Raw genomic sequence first — 13,128 nt, 5'->3', positions numbered from 1 at the left:
CCTTTACAGTGATAATAGGTACAAAAATTCTGAGATCACTTGCTCTTCTCCCCCAAGAAAACAAACCTGGGCAGAGAGGATCTATTAAAAAGAGAGAGAACATGCTGCAAATTAAGAGAACATTGCAGCCTGCACCATCTTAATTATTATGGCTGTTATTTTAGCAGTCAGGTATCTAGATTCTGATTGTGAGCTTAGAGTCAGCGTGCTTCATTAAAAAAAAGAAATGCAGTATTTTCACTACCCATTTAGAACAAATCTATTCACATTACACCTTAATTATGAAACCTTTTATTAAACTTGAAAAATGTTATAGCTCCATTTTAATGCGTGTTCCTCACGTGGTATTTCAATATGCTGTTAATAACAATGCATAGATAAATATTCTCCCCTATATAGTTCTATATATACCATAATTTTTTTCTTATACATTCTGTCCTGTGGAATTGAGCTTGTTGAGCACGACAGCACAATATTACTGCAGAGGTCAAGCCGTGGCACTGATGAACAGTGACCAAAGCAGGAGAGTTTTGCATGTCACCACTTAGAGGATTACATTGCTTCTATGCATTTACTTCCACCCTGGCTGCAAAAAAAATGTGACTGTTTGTAAGGAATTTCTAACTCCATTTGACAGCACACACCTGCCAAGGTGTGCAGCTGAATTTCACAAGGCTCACAAACATGCTGTGTCTTGTCACACCTCACAGCACTTAGCACCCTGGAAGAAAACATTGAGGAAAACCCATGTGCACCTAATTTTTCACCATCTGAGCCCACACTGAACCAACAATGCAATTATTAATCCCTTGTAATGGTTCATATGTCTGTGGTATATTTAAATATTTTACCAGACAGATTTCATTTCAGGGAAGGTCTGACTAGCCATCCAATTCTGTATCCTTCCCTTTTGGAAGGCAAGCTGAGATATTAAAATCCTCAAGGTTTCAGCAGTGAAGGAGCCCAAAGGAGACAGCCCTCACTTGCCTTCTGCTGGAGTAGAGGGACCAGGCAGCTGCATCCCTGGCTCCAGCTCAGGTGCCCTGGCACCACAATAATGAACTTCATTATTCCTCACTCAGGTGGCATCACTCCAAAAAAATGAAGTAATCATGTAAAGGGACTGTTTGATGGGGCCTGCAGCAAATATATCTTCAGGCCTGGTGGTGAAGACCTCAGGACTCATTCTCAAGTTTCACCTTTCTCCTCCCTGATGAATAGTAGCAGCAGAGAAAGCCTTGTTCTCCTCCTGGAGGACAAACTCTGGCTGCCTGCCAATATGCAAGTGTGTTCTACCTTTCACAGCCTCAAGGAAATACCAGATATGCATTCCTGAGCTCTCCTTCCTGCCCCCCCCAAGTAACCCTTGTACCCAGGTGGGTTTTTACATGATATTTAATTTACCATTTGACCAAAAGACAAGCTTAAATTCAAAGTAAATATTAAACACTTGCAAAAAATATGTATAACCAAAGTCAGGGAGCAAAATCCCTACTGATGTAGTTTTGCTAAGGATTGATCTAAATGTTATTGCTACAAGTGGGAAATTCTGGATATATCCTCCCAAGAGTGGCAGCAAAAGCCTCATGAGAACCCACTGAGAAGCACCCAATGCTCCCAACTCACTGGGGTCCGCCTGGAATGTAACTCACTTTTTATCAGGTTCTTCTTCTAAACAAAGAAATTAATTTCTCTCTTGTTTTCATAGCATAAATTTTCACTGTTAGCCAGAAGCTGGTGTGGTGGTTGTGCTCAGAAGATTTGTTTTCCCGAGTAACGATGTGTTTGCAAAGACAGATGTGGTAAATACCGTGGAAAGACAATTTCTCATCCCATGCCTATGAGCTGTAAGGTGTCTCGAGCCTAAATCTGTGCAACCGACCACAAATTCTCCTCTAAAAGTAGAGTTTCAATGTGGCAGAGCAAGATGTGTCTCCAAAGCTGTGACCCTAATCAAGAGTAAATTATCAGGAGATTGAAGACACGGCTGGAGAAAAGCTAAATTATTTCAGTTATGATGGAGGAACTGTGTTTACTTAACTTAAAATTTGTTATTTTACTGTGTAACTACAATGTAGAGAAATGAGGGGAAAATAGCAAGCAAGATACATTGAAAATTTAATCTCTTTTTCACATAGAAAGTAAGGTAGTTGAAATCAAGAGGTGATTTGAAGTTGTCAGCATTCATGACCTCAGAAATGTTTATTTTTTGATTGATCAATATGCATTCTAAAATACACTTATTTGTCAAACTAGCATGCCAAAAGAAACATGTGATATCACATGCCTTTATAAAAGAGAAACCCATCACATTCACCTTTACTTTGTCCCCATCATGAGGGGCTTGATATTAGCCCTGGTTTTAACCCTGGTGGGTAAGTAAATAACTTATTTACTTGGATGAATTTAAACATAATATTTTAAGGAAAAGGTTTCAGAATCTAAATACAATTCACTAGCAAACAAAAACTTTGTTATAGAAAAAAATATTTTATGACTTTTTTTGTTGTTTAGGGAAAAAAGAAGGCTTTTGGATGGTTCTGAAACAGAAGTTAATTATGCTATATGTACAAGATGAGATATAGCCCTTCATACTAAAATACATTAACATTTTGTGGTAGGTTTTCTTTTGCTTTGTCACTTCATTACTCTTTTTTTTTTTCTCTTTCAGGGAGCCAGCATCTTAATTACCGTAAGTAATTTTCCTATCAGCTAATATAATTATAATGAGTGAAATTAAAAATAGAATCTGAAAAGTATATCAATGTTTAATATAGTTTTACAACAGCTAATTTTGTTCAGGTGCATTGCAAAAATGAACAAATTCATCTTTTTTTTTTTGTTCCATACATTCTAATAGAGGTGTTTTAATATGTTCTGTACAGTCTCTATAATATTTCATGGGGACCGTTTCTTTACAGAACCCGATTTCAGTGAAAACAAGGTTTATACATTTGATTATGAAAGCACGCTTCTCAGTGGACTTCCAGAGAAAGGACTTGCAAGAGCTGGAATAAGAATAAAAAGTAAAGTGGAAATTAGTGGTATTGGGCCAAAACTTTGTCTTATTAGGGTAAGAAAATGTGTTCAATTTGAAAGGTAAAATTCTCGTCATACTTGACTTCTTTTTTTAAACTTTTGGGAAGTAATTAAGTTTTCTCGTGTGTTGTGCTTACTCAGGGACAATGTAACTGATACTGTTATTTTTTTTTATGCCCTAAATTCTATTTGCACTTTGCCAGGTAATTCTCAGCTCAAGCCAACCTTGGGCTTGAAGGATTTCTTCTACTTTGTGGTCAGGGAGACAATGGAATGTAATTTCGAATGCACAATAATTTATTACCGTATCAATCCAATTGTTCCAAACTGTACAGCCTAGGATTATTTAATCAGCTGATTTCGTAACCAGCAGACAAAAGGCTATAAAACATGTGACAGTAGTTGGATGTGATTCAATATTTAGCATAATTAATGTCATCTGGTAGCTTCTTTTACTGAAGGGTCCCAAGTGACATTTTTTGTCATCCTCAACCGTATATTTTTACTGCATGTTGAGTAATTACCAAGAGTTTTGATTATGTGACAAACACTTTTGCCTTTAACAGAAGCCTATACATGCCTATAATGAGTGTTAGAAATGCACACTTCAACTTCTTTACACCAGCTCCACTTTGTCTTCTGTACGTGGGGATGAAAAATTATCTTTTTAAGATATTTAATTTGGCAAATTGAAAACTGCAGGTTAAAAAACACTGGTGACTGCCTGATAAATGCTTGTAAATGCTGTAGCATTCCAGCTTGAATTACTCTTCTGCTACTAGGTACTTTTATAAATCCAGATTACAATAGATGTAGATGGGAAACATTGCTTTTCCATGACCTCTGCAAGGGGACAGATTTTTTTTTGAAAAAACAAACAAACAAGGAAATAAGAGCCACACATGTGCAATGGTGAGTAGAAGGCTTCCCTGGCAGAAAGGAGGCAGAAGCAGTCATGTCCTCACCCCACATCCTCCCTCCTTCCTGCTGAGAAAGCTCTTGGTGTGCCAGGGTGAGTCTTAACCAAAATTTGGCTCCTGTTCCCGAAAGCCTCCCAGCACAATTTCACTGGCCCTGGTGTATTTGTGTCAGAAATAAATACAGAAATAATTTCAGGCAAGAAACAGAGAAAAAAAAAAAAGATATTTAGGGGGCAAGTTTTAAGCTGAAGGTAATGGTGCATTTATTCCCTTCTGCTATGGGAAAAGTTTATTTTGCTGCTGTTACATTTAAATTAGACAGTTTGGAGGGATGGTTCGGGAATTAAACTTTCATCTGCAGCCTCCTAGTTCACATTCAGCCCAAACAAAAAGCCGCGTTCCCCAGGCAATTTCCAGCTGACAATTTTTTCATCACAAACCTGCAAGTAAGAATTGCCAGCTGTGTTCAAACCTGAGCAGACAGTGTAAGTCCTGACTGGGCCCTGAGGGCTGGGGAAAACTACCTCACCCTGACCCTGCAGAGCAGTCCCAAACCTGCCCGTACGCAGAATGCCAGGAGCATGTCCGAGAGGCAGCACGAGGGATTTGCTCCGTAACAGCCTCCCCTGTAAGCTTCAGTTACTGGGGTTGGCAGTGATCTCCACCAACAATAACAAAAATAAATATGAAAGCTCAGTCTCCAGCGGTTTGCTGTGTGAGGGTTTAGTTTTGTGTGGCTTTTGGAGAAATTAATCCCAGTCTTGCGTCACATCGCCCGCCTGAGGTGTCAGAGAAAAGTCTCTTCAAATTGTCAAAATATATAGAAGGGAAGGGTCCTCTGAGAAACTAAGCTAAACATGGCCGTTCCCATGGGGTAGGAATTATTCCAGTTAAGCATAGTTTAGCACAACTTTCTACTTGCTTGGATGTGCCCCAGGTTGAGGCTGGAGCGTGAAGTGCAGAGCACGGTTGGAGCCAGTGCCTGAGTTCTACAGCAAAACATGTAGGGAATGACAATTTCTGTAATCTGCTGTCCGCTGCTCAGACTAATTCTGACTATCTGGCTGGCCCAGCAGCCATGCTGTTATTAGTTTCAGACTGCTGCCTGCGCTCTGTGACCCCAGCGAGGGAAATGACAGAGTTCACAACAGGAGTTAATGATGCTTTATGCAACATTAACTTCCTCCTGCAATTTCCTGCAGACCTTCCATACTGCTTTTGGGTAGCAACCTGCTTCATGTGGCTCTTCTCTGGCTCATTTCTTCGTACAAGCCAAACTTTGGCAATATGGATTCTCTATGTGATAGAACAGAGTGCAGTGGCTGCAGAAGTATCACAGTCATTTGCATTGCTCTCTTTTCTGTATGGAAATACATGTATCAACTAGCTATGCTAAATTACAGCTTCTAAGGTTTCACTTTGAAGAGGCTTTGCATCACTTAAAAGTGTATTTTCGATGTGAGTAAAGCTCTAGATGCTTATGTGTATTAAGAAAAGAGTTGACTGGGAAAAAAAATATTAAAGAGTAATTCTATTCCCTCTTTGTCCCAGATTCACTCCATCGAAGCAGGAGAGTACAATGGGGTCTGGCCCACGAGCTCATTCTCTCGGTCACTCAAACTGACCCAGGTGCTGACTGGGCAGCTCAGTAACCCCGTCAAGTTTGAGTACAGCAGTGGCCACGTTGGGAATGTCATGGCTCCCGATTCCATCTCGGACGATGGTCTGAACATCTACAGAGGGGTTATGAACGTGCTGGAGCTGAGCATAAAGAAGATGCAGCACTCCTACAGCTTACAGGAGGTGAGGTTTTTGGTTTGACCGTCGTGGTGGCTTTGTAAATAGATAAGCCTTCTCTTCAGAGTCTTCTCCCACGTTTTCTGAATTCATCCTTGGCATAAACCTCACTAATAAGAAACACCAAAGCTTGGGAAATCATGATTAAGTTGCTCTTATGGGATGACTTTTGATGGAGATATATTTAAACAGGACAACAGAAGAGCAGATTTTTAATCTGGTTGATGAAAGTATTTCAGAAAATGCACTTGCAGTATTAAATCTTTAGAAAATCAGGGTTATTATTTAGAGAAAGTAAACTCCTGTGAAAGCTGAAGCCTACATAAAATGTGAATACTGTATTAAAACAAGCTTAAACATACAGCTTAATAGTAAAGCGAAAATAACAGTAATTTGGCTTTTTCACCAATCTTATACACTTTAATCTCTTCTAGCTCCTCTTTTAGGAGAAAACCAGTATATATGTCATGACATTACTGTAATAGCTTTGACAGTTGCAGTTGATGCTCTGTTGGAATTTCCACTGTTTTTCAGGTTTTAATATATTAGTCCAGGTAAATCATCTGATATTGCTGTTCACCACAGAAATTGCAATGTGTTTAGTTTTTGTGAAACCATATTTACATTGATTAGAATACATTCGATTCAGAGATCAGCAAAAACCTTGAAATTATTATACTTTCATGTTATTTTTTATTGAAAATATAGACCAGAGTAACTTTAATTTTCTTAAAATTTATTTTTATGTAAGTGGAGTTGTTTCTGGGAAAGGAACTACGTGATTTAATAGTTTCACACTGTTTGTTTTACATAAAAATCCGTGTCGTGGAGTTGCATATTCTGCATCACCATTTTCCTCAAATCTAATTTCACATCTTAATTCTTTCTAATTCAGTTAGCACTATGTCCAATTCTCTCTGCTAGGCAACAGATGTGACTTCACCTCCTAGAATTATTTCCAAGTTTCCTTTGCTTTTCTCAGAGAGCAAATGATTAATGAGCTTTGGCATCCTTGCTTGACAATCTCGAGTCACCCTGTAAGGGAAGATAAGAGTTGTTAGTTCCAAAATCTGAGCTGCAGAGAGGTTTAAAGGACTAACCTGGGAAAGTCTATATCCCATCCTGGGGGTGCAGGGTGAGGGTATCTGAGCTGGCCATGAGCTGCACACAGCCAGAAAGTCCAGATGGACAGGAGTCTAATTCCTCCCACTGAACTCTCCGAGCAGGACGTTCCCATTTAAAGTCTGGATGTCTCTACCTTACCCTGCAGTCTGCAGAGGAGCCCCACACCTGTATCTGCAGGGCACAAGTCTTTCAGAAAGCTTGGGCAATTCTTATTTCTAGCCCTTTCCAAAGCCACAGTGTCACCAGGAATTCTGTTAAGCTAAAGATGAAGTGGGTATGTCTTGCCTCCCAACCACCACATGACTATTTTGCTGTTCTGACATAGCCCAGAGCTGCTCTCTGCACTGGCTATGCTATAAATAACAGTGAAAAACAAAATCATGAAAATAACTCTTCCTCCTAAAATGCAATCAAATATTTTTCCTCTCCAAAAAAATCTCACTGACTGAGGAAATTTAAGAGCTCTTATAAATGTATATGCTCAAAATATTATTGAAGAGCTCAGCTAAAACTGTAAACTCAAGAAAAGCCACAATCAAAACTCTGTTATCCTGAAATTCTTTTTAATTATTGCTGTTCATGTTGTGACAGATCATCTGATATTGCAAGGCTCGTTCCATAGGCATTTATAAGCTGGCTATAAAAGTAAGTTTTAAGGGCAGAATGTCATCTCCAACCTTGAAAGACTTTGCTGTTGAAATGTCATTCTGACTGATCAAATTATTTTGACACTTTTCGTTAATATTCCTCAAATCTTATTTCATAATCAACAACTCTAACTGAAAATCGCTACTCCCTTTTCCTGAGGCTCCAAGTGAAACTTTGGGAATTTTAGTTCTCTCAGTGCAACTCTGATTTGGCTCACTGGAAACCTGCACATGTAAAAAAGAGATGAAAGTAATCATCACCCCAATTTTACTTCTGGAGTGTATAGTGAAAAAAAGAAGAGTAATTTTGAAAACACAGAATTAAACAGGAAATTCCATGTGGCGAGTTGAAGCTTTGCATAAAAGTGAACTTCTCTGATCCTCTTCTCTTTTTTGCCAGGCTGGGATTGGAGGTATTTGCAACACAACGTATGCAATTCAGGAAAACAAGAGGGCAAACCTACTCTATGTGACCAAATCCAAGGACCTGAACAGCTGTGAGGAGAAAGTTCAGATTGTCACAGGTTCAGCAAACACTCAGCCGTGCCAGGCCTGCCAGAAGGTAAATTAGAGAGGTGTTATGTATATGTGCTTCATATTCTTATGCTGAGCACCATTTGGTATCTGTTGCTTTGAAACACTCAAAATGAGGGAAGGGTCAGGTCTGCTGTATCCAGTTGTCAGTATTTTCTTTCTGTCTGAAAATCAGCCCACAGAGAAGCAGAGGTCTGTGCTGCAGGCTGTCATGCAGGCACACTTCAACCAGCTCAAACCAGCTGGCTTGGAAACCATTAATTATCAGCATGAGTTGATTCACCTATTCTGGTGAATAAAAAAATAGCCACGATGTCCACTTTCTGCTGCTCAAGACATGTACTGCTGCATTTTATTGCAATCCTCTCTTTGAAATAAGAAATTGTGTGGTTTAGGCAGCTGCTCTCCTCAGAAAATGTGTCTCCTTCTCGAGGGAATGACCAATTACCTCTATTTGGGAAAAAGAAAAAACAGCTAACAGTTCTTAGCTGTAAAAGTAATGGAGCCAGGCAGCGTGTCTGACCTCTCCCGTGGAAGTGAGTGCACAGAATTCACATCAACTGCTCTTATGGCCAATGAACAAAACAGCCCTGGAAAACGAGTGGGTTGAAGGGGGTGATGTAATAGCTCCTAGTCACAGAATTCAGAAGTTCAATGACTTTTTATTTTCTTTGTTTCTTTGCTTTTTTTTTTTCGTATTTTAAAGAGAAACAAGAATTCCCGGGCGACAGCTACTTACAATTACAAAATTAAATATACACGCAGTGAAGCTGTAATTACACAAGCTGATGTCGAGGAAATCCACCAGTTTGCACCCTTCAATGAGATAACAGGAGGAAATGCTATAGTACAAGCCAGGTACTGTACATATGCCTTTAATTCAGCAACTAACTCAGCGACTCCATAATCCGGTCAAATTCCGTAAGTGAAATAAATCCTTTGCTTCCACAACCCATTGTTTGCCAGTATTTAATTACATAAAATCCCAAACAGTTCATAAAAGCAACCTTCACTGCTAGTTGTAAATCTGAAGCGTGCACATCACTATCCAAATTTCGTTAGCTAAACTTGGCAGGGTTTGACTATTTTATTTCTCGGGGATATTTGATTTATGTCATAAAAGCCAAAACAAATGTAATTCCACCTGAAAAATTGTGAAGTAATATATTTGAAGTAAAATACTTTGAAAGACAGTTATTCACAGAAAGAGAGTTCCCTGGAAAATAATAATGCAGTAAGAGACCCTTTGAGACTAGTTCACAAGAAACCTAGATAGGACTTTGGATTCCTAAATACACTGGGCTGCTTACAAATCTCCCATCAAAGTTGTTTCTAAATAGGAAATTGGGTTTTATTGCAGAGCAATTGGGCACAAGGCATGTAAAATGCATTTGCTTTTCCACGAGTTTTGCATATTTCTTTAACAATATTGGGGCAAAACAAAGATGTGGCTGTGTAAGAAATTACGCCCCTGCTCACCATTAGCTCTAGCTCACAAACTCTCTCAGTGTTTGAAAGTGATTTCTTCTATCAAAATCATCTATTGAAAAACTTTTTAGCTACATAGTTGATTATGGGCTCTGTATACAGGAGTGCCCTACTGAAGGGAGGGGCTTTTTGCATGAAGGTAGCTGTGCAGAAATTATACCTCAATCCCACTCCTCAACTGCTGTAATCTTGCATTGCTGCCTTAGCTCCTGCAAGAATCTATTGGTATAATATACAGTTTTGGAAACTGCAACATCAGATAATTCATGTCAATACTTCACCAATTAACTTCATTTATGTAATGAACGTGCTCAATTTGGCTAATCAAAAAAAACCAAAAACAAAACCAGAACAGTAAAGGTGAAAGTGGCTTTACTATCCCTATGCAGTCAAAGTGTAGATAGGCACAACTGCAGTGCTTTTATCAAATTATAGATTGTTGTGAGTCATCATCAGTCTGGAGACAATGGACTTACAGTGCTTTACACTCTCCTTCTGCAGAGATTGTCTTCTGCAAAGATGTTCTTCCTCAGCCCTCAGAAGGGTAGTGCCTCTACCTTTCCCATTTTCTCTGGATTTTTAGCATTGCTCAGCAGAAGGGGACAAATATAAGATAGCTGGGAAGATGTGCATATCTCACTCGAGTCTTCAGAAGTTATTTCTACAATACACTCTCTGTTTAAAAAAAAAAAGAAAAATATCTATCAAGGACTTAAAACACCCAGAGCTGAGTTTTCTGACCTGTTCAGCATAAGATTCTTGCAGCACCTCTCAAAGCCAAGAGAGGTTTTACTGTTTTTTCACCTTTTTAATCCTATCTTTGGTATTCGTTTGCTCTTCTCTTCAGAGTATATTTTCCCATCTATTCTAGGCAGATATATCTCTTCCCAAAACAAGGAAGATGGAGATATAATAGATTCATCATGATCTGGAAGGGAGAATTAACTCTGTCCAAGTGTACCTGATTTTCTGATTTCTGACCCAAAGGCCCTTTCAATAATATTGTATAAAATTTCAAGAGAGAACAAATCTCTGCTGATTCTGTAGTGGTTTCTATTCACATTCCAGAAGCTTGTCTGCAAAGCAGTTATGCACTATTTCTGCAGCAGTTCTCTGCAATCCATATGGAAGGAGTGAATAGAAATGCTGCAGAAGATCATAGAGATTTCAAAATAAACACGCCAATTTTCTACGGAGATTTTGAGGTACTGAGTAGCACAGGAATATTGCTTTTGAAATGTTTTCAATTGTTCACTACAAATGTCTAACTTTATTATGGCGTCCTAAATAGCCCATTTTAAGCATAATTGGTAGGATAGCTCACGTCTAGCTGAAAATGTAGCAAAGATAGCAAATGTTTACGAAGACAGTCTCTCATTGGAATTATTCTTAATAACAAAGGATGAAGGTTGGTTGCTTCTTGAAAAGTTTCCAAAAGCTTCAGTACTGTTCCAAAGACTAATCCTGAATTTATCTGGCCCTTTTTGTTTGGTAAATCCAATTTGAGACTTCATAAGGACCTTTTTTTGCAGTTCCCAGGATATTCAGCTTACCAGACAAAATGGGGAGGGCAAGTAAAAAAATTTCAATTCCTTTTGAAGCTTCCAGGAGACACAGGCATGTAACAGCTTTTATGAACTTCTTAAAAGGTTTAAATTAAATGATAACTAATGAACAAGTTTCCCATCCGTGTTTTCCTATAATCCTTAATTTACTCCTCAAGACACAACACAACACACAGTTCCTGTGATCATCAGGCTGCAGCTTCTCACCTCCTTCTTCTTCCTTAAGTTCTCAAGCCAGGTTATTCCCAATGGCAGGCAAAGACTGGCTCTGATCTGAGCCCTGCTGTGCAAGTGCACACCTTCTCAGAGCGCAGTTCTGAGCATCATGTCCAAATGCATCTGTTTGTAAATATCTTTTCCCCTCGATAACAAAACCCTTCTGAAACAATTGTAGCTGCAATTCTGTAGAGGCAGAATTACTGAGGTTTTTTTTAGTTTCTACCCTGCATCTTGTGATGTTTTCTTCCTGGGGTTCTCCATTCCAGGCAGAAACTTACTCTGACTGATGTGCAGAAGCAGAGGACAGAGGTCCCACCAAAGGAATATCAGAATCGTGGGTCACTTCGGTACGAGTTTGGCAGTGAATTGCTTCAGCTTCCTGTCCACTTATTCAAAATAAAAGATGTGGAAAGCCAGGTAAAGTTCAGACACTGGGCAGACTCTTTGTTGGACGCTGGAGTCTATGCATGCGAGACACAATGCATGTGAGCTTCCTGCATTTTCATCTTCCTGCAGATAGAGGAAAGCCTGCAGGACCTAGTAGAGGCCACCTCTGACCAGCTTCCCAGTGATGCACCAGCAAAAGCCCTCAAGCTCATGCACCTCTTTCGTGCAGCAAACGAGGAGGATTACGAGTCGGTGTGGAAGCAGTTCTCCGGTCGGCCAGCCTACAGGTACGAGCAACAGAGGTGATGCTGCTTCTGCTGAGAAACTCTGCTGGAGACCCTTATGCTCAGAGGCAGACCTGGGAAATGCTCCTTGCCTTTCCCATTGCAGGCGCTACGTTCTGGACATAATCCCCGCGGTGTCCAGTCACCGTGCGCTCCGGTTCCTGCGGCGCAGGATGGAAAGGCAGGAGATCTCCAGCTGGGAAGCAGCTCAGACGCTGCTGGTGGCTCTGCACTCCAGCACACCAACCCAGGACGTGATGGAGGAAGCAACAGTAGGGTTCTCTAAACACTCTCAAATCACTCTTGGCTGATTCCAGCATCTGTTGTATTTATTCCTTTGACGAGATGTTAAGGGCTTTGAAAATATGAAGGTTTTATGTCCTCTGGTGAGACTGAAAGGACTTTGTTTCCTGACTGTCTTAAGGGGAGGAGAATGCAAATCAAAAGGGCAAAAATGAGTCCACAATGAAACAGGAAAGAAAGAGTAAAATACCCCTCAGGGACAAAGGTTATTGCTGCAAACAGTGGTTTCTAGTCTTCCTTTTTCCAAATGTACTTCGTAGTTACATCAGATTAGATCTCTAACTGACTGTCTACAAAGACAAAGGAGCAAGAAATACATATTTGTTATATCCATGTATTTGTCCTGATTGACCTAGAAGGATGGGTATGAATTTGAGATCTATCCAGATCAAGGCAATTATGCCAACGTGAAGGCCACGTAGGAGAAAGTCCAATTATTTTTACAATTTTTTCTTTATCTGCGGGGTTTAATTCCAGCCTCAGATGCAAGAACCTGTCTCTGCCTGCCCTAGGTAGAGACAACAAACCTCAGATTAGAGGTTTACTCTCAATGAAAGCCTGTGCAGAGATGCTCTGCTTCTCACATGAGAAAGCAGTGGCTGATGCCTCCTGACAGTTCTTATATTTATAGAAAATATTCCTGCCTGCCCAAAATACTGAGGTCCCTTCCCAAGGAATCTCCAGTTTGTTGTACCTATAGCTGAGGCAATCACAAAACCTGATGGATGTTGCTAAGATAATGTGTGTTTTTCCATTCCATAACTGGGTGACTTCCTCCCTTTGGATTATAGCTTATGCCAAATTTAAATCTGAAACACCA

General features: G+C 39.8%; 1 protein-coding gene across 1 annotated transcript in view; it reads left to right on the top strand.

Moving 5' to 3' along the window:
- The first annotated feature begins 2,335 nt into the window (after positions 1-2,335).
- The window catches only part of LOC108502198 (vitellogenin-1-like), a 43,491-nt gene continuing 32,698 nt past the window's right edge, over positions 2,336-13,128 (top strand). Inside the window, exons 1-9 of the mRNA XM_017824850.1 lie at positions 2,336-2,375; positions 2,672-2,692; positions 2,922-3,073; positions 5,511-5,762; positions 7,929-8,090; positions 8,769-8,920; positions 11,601-11,751; positions 11,851-12,008; positions 12,112-12,277. Of these exons, the coding sequence (XP_017680339.1) occupies positions 2,336-2,375; positions 2,672-2,692; positions 2,922-3,073; positions 5,511-5,762; positions 7,929-8,090; positions 8,769-8,920; positions 11,601-11,751; positions 11,851-12,008; positions 12,112-12,277 (1,254 nt within the window). The remainder of the gene's footprint in view (positions 2,376-2,671; positions 2,693-2,921; positions 3,074-5,510; positions 5,763-7,928; positions 8,091-8,768; positions 8,921-11,600; positions 11,752-11,850; positions 12,009-12,111; positions 12,278-13,128) is intronic.

Source organism: Lepidothrix coronata, unplaced genomic scaffold, assembly GCF_001604755.1.
Source record: "Lepidothrix coronata isolate B3197 unplaced genomic scaffold, Lepidothrix_coronata-1.0 Scaffold114, whole genome shotgun sequence".
Classification (NCBI taxonomy): domain Eukaryota; kingdom Metazoa; phylum Chordata; class Aves; order Passeriformes; family Pipridae; genus Lepidothrix; species Lepidothrix coronata.
The sequence above is the reverse complement of the archived record's forward strand: the minus strand, read 5'-3'. Positions and strand labels throughout refer to the sequence as shown.